This window comes from Arachis duranensis, chromosome 1 (assembly GCF_000817695.3).
Source record: "Arachis duranensis cultivar V14167 chromosome 1, aradu.V14167.gnm2.J7QH, whole genome shotgun sequence".
Taxonomy (NCBI): domain Eukaryota; kingdom Viridiplantae; phylum Streptophyta; class Magnoliopsida; order Fabales; family Fabaceae; genus Arachis; species Arachis duranensis.
This window is the reverse complement of record NC_029772.3, coordinates 43680913-43684047: the sequence shown is the minus strand read 5'-3', so window position 1 is coordinate 43684047 and position 3135 is coordinate 43680913. Positions and strand designations below refer to the sequence as shown.

The window sequence follows — 3135 nt, the reverse complement described above, 5'->3', positions numbered from 1 at the left end:
TATTTCAATTGCATAACCCTTATGGAGTTCTATTTTATGTTTCAGAATTGTTATTCTGGTAAATAAGGTTTAGTTCAATATTTAATCTGTATTGGTTTCTGTGTTGTTGGCTTATGTATTTTGCAGCTTGTTCATCAGGGTTCACTGAATTATATTAGTTCCCAGGTAAAGCTGGCCCTCCTTGTCTCTCCCAAGTCTTGAAGACATAATTAATTTTTAACCCTTTAATTCTTATCTTCTATGAGCTCTGAAGCAATGGTAAGAGGATTGGAGGAGTTAGTAATCAATATATAAACATTCACGTGCCTTTTACTTATGCCTCTTATTATGTTACAGCTTTCTAGAAAAACTCTTCTACCATCTAGCCATTCTAATCCCAGGACTTACATTATTGAAGCCTAGATTTTACTTAGCAATGAGGAGGGAATTTGAAGATGAAGCAGCTGAATTAATCGGTTCAGATCTGAGGGACCTTGGTTTTGCTGCTAATAAACTCGCCAAAAATGCTGTTAAACTAGCTGCTGTGTCCGGCGCCGGAGTCATGGTGCTTGAATCCATTGCTTCCATCGCTGCTATGTATGTATCTCTTGATGTTCCCTCTTCGATCGTTCCATCTCCATAATCTAATCACTAATCACTCATCTACAGCTATTTGCTTATTTTGGATCGTACAAACTGGAACACCAACATTCTTACATCCTTACTCATTCCATACATTTTCTTCAGCTTACCTTCATGGATTTTCGGCTTCTTCAGGTACCTCACCCTCTCTTCAGATAGTGAGAGTTGTTAGTAGATGATAAGTTAGAATAAGTTAGAATCTGTTATGAAGCTGTGCTGAGCTGGCACCTTTTCTGTTAGTAGGCGCGTGAGTTTGTTGTGTATAGTTCAGGTACAAATAACCAATCTCACGGTAATTACATGTACTACACCTTCAATGCATTCTACTAGATCCCTGAGTCTCTCTCTTTTCTCTCTTCTTTTTTTCTGATTGATTTCTCTTGGATCTGCATTACTCAAAGGTCACAGCAGATCCTTTTTCCATTGGCCTAATTAATTATTATATATGCAAGGGTGATGTTGGGAAATGGATTGCTTTAATTGCAGTTGTATTGTGTCTTTTCTTTCCAAGGCGCTTCCCTGGTATCGATGTATATATGCTACAATTTTGTTATAGGCAATTCGTAAGCAGTAGTAACTAACTAACTGGTAATGGTTTAAAGTTAACAGTGGCTAGTGGCTACTATGATCTCAGCTGAATCGTTGAATCCATTTGGACAACATGATTAAGAACTATATTTTAACATTGGTTTACATGTATCAAACAGTGTCATTGCTCGACTCATGAGTCATATTAGAAGTCAGCCCATGGAAAATTCAATGATTAATGAACATTGAGAACTCCTAATTTTACATGTAATGAGAATGTTTTATCAGGTTATACATGACTATGGTTATTCAGAATCATTCTTTTCTCTTTTGTTTGTAAAATTCATTGCATATTGTTTATTATTAAATGTAAACTCATAGTGACACATTCATAAATTTGTGGTTGGTTTGCATGCAACTTGGTTTTTGATTTTCAGTTTGCAGCCATTAAGAGACACTAGAGAGAAGCAGGTACAATTGTGGAAGGATTTTATTCTAGATTATTGTAGAACACAAAAGGTATTTGTAATTGGGCTTGAAGAAGAATTTCCTCTGTTTTCAAATCCTGTAATTGGAAGTAAGTTCAAAAAATTCTTGCTTACTTGCAAATTTCATTATTATTATTATTGAATTGACAGGTCTCAAATGTTCCCATATTTCTTTTTTTTTCCCGCATTTTGTTTCCACATTTATGTCATATGATTGTTTCCTGGTTTCTGATAGTGCAGGGTCTCTTACTTATGAAGCTAGAGAAGCATTCCTTTCAGCCTTAGTAGCTGATGGTATGGTTCATGTCAGTGAATTTATTGTTCATGTGATTTATTATTCTTGTGAGTTATGACTGGTTCTGAGAAAATTGCTAAAGTGGTATTCTAATCTGACAGGACGTGCTGAGTGGATGGATAAAGGACATAGAAAATGTCTTATTCTCTGGCATCGGATTCAAGAGTGGGCAGAAACTTTAGTACAATTTGTAGGTTTCCATTTTTATTTTGACAACCACAGCATTCCAGTTTCTGTGTTTGCATTGTGTTTGAATTCACTTTAATATTGATTAGGCAAGAGATAATGGGCTGGAAGATGGTATTGTGACGATGGAAGAAATAAGGTTTGGGACTGAATCTCAAGGAACAGGTAATTTGTTGATGCTTATAGATCATATTCTTCACTATCTTGTAATTTGGGATGGGACAAGTTTGGCAGTTATTAGTTAGTTCTTAATACTTGTGTTATCATCTTATCATGTGTTTGATGCATGGGATGGTATAGTTTTTGGAGTTGATAATTGTAGTCTGTCTTTTCAATAATTTTGTCGTTGCTTTTATCTTTAGATGGTAGAGAGAAAGTTTCTTGAATTACATTTTGTGGGACCTTATATTAATCGTGATAGGAGTTTAACTTCTGAACATTTTTAAATTGAAATTCTGTCCCACCTTAGCAGCTTCCAAACAGATTAACTGTGAAATTTGCAGCAAGGCCATGGAGCAAGTGAGCAAGAACTAGGCATTAGTAGATGCTATTGGAGAACCAATAGTTAAAGCTCTGGATCGTGCTCATAGGATTGGACAGAAGAAATAAGTACAAGTTTTCTGATTTTGCACGGAGGTTTGTAATTGTTGTGCATTATTACTATGTTCACTATTATCTATGCTTTTCTATATAGGCAGCATACATGTAAGACACCAAACTGGATATATCTAATTTTAAAAAAATTGCAACACATGAAGTCTATGATGCAACTTATAAAATTATTACAATATCAAGATAAAACCTATTGATATTAATCTAAAATGAATGCCATTGTCAGCATTAGTCATTATAGATAAACTAAAAGCCTGTATATCTAGTAAGTGTGATATCTCACTTGTATTGGCACAAAGTTTCCATAAATATCTGACAAGATATATATCCAACTCTGGCACAACAACCAATTTGAAGCATTGAATTTATACTTTTGGTTGGTCTTAATATCTTGTACAATGAAAA

General features: G+C 34.7%; 1 protein-coding gene across 1 annotated transcript; it reads left to right on the top strand.

Moving 5' to 3' along the window:
* Nucleotides 1–415: 415 nt before the first annotated feature.
* On the top strand, nt 416–2750 carry LOC107487508 (vacuolar protein sorting-associated protein 25-like). Its single transcript, XM_016108164.3, has 7 exons — nt 416–576; nt 649–756; nt 1587–1726; nt 1878–1931; nt 2034–2122; nt 2208–2283; nt 2622–2750. The coding sequence occupies exons 1-7, from the start codon at nt 416–418 to the stop codon at nt 2639–2641; spliced, it is 648 nt and encodes a 215-aa protein (XP_015963650.1). The 3' UTR covers nt 2642–2750.
* The last annotated feature ends 385 nt before the right edge of the window (nt 2751–3135 follow it).

Bases quoted from the DNA above. Each gene is read 5' to 3' on its own strand.
- LOC107487508 (XM_016108164.3), top strand. From the start codon at position 416: ATGAGGAGGGAATTTGAAGATGAAGCAGCTGAATTAATCGGTTCAGAT. The intron at 1,727-1,877 runs GTAAGTTCAAAA...CTGATAGTGCAG, and splicing joins TTCAAATCCTGTAATTGGAA to GGTCTCTTACTTATGAAGCT. The intron at 1,932-2,033 runs GTATGGTTCATG...CTAATCTGACAG, and splicing joins TTCAGCCTTAGTAGCTGATG to GACGTGCTGAGTGGATGGAT.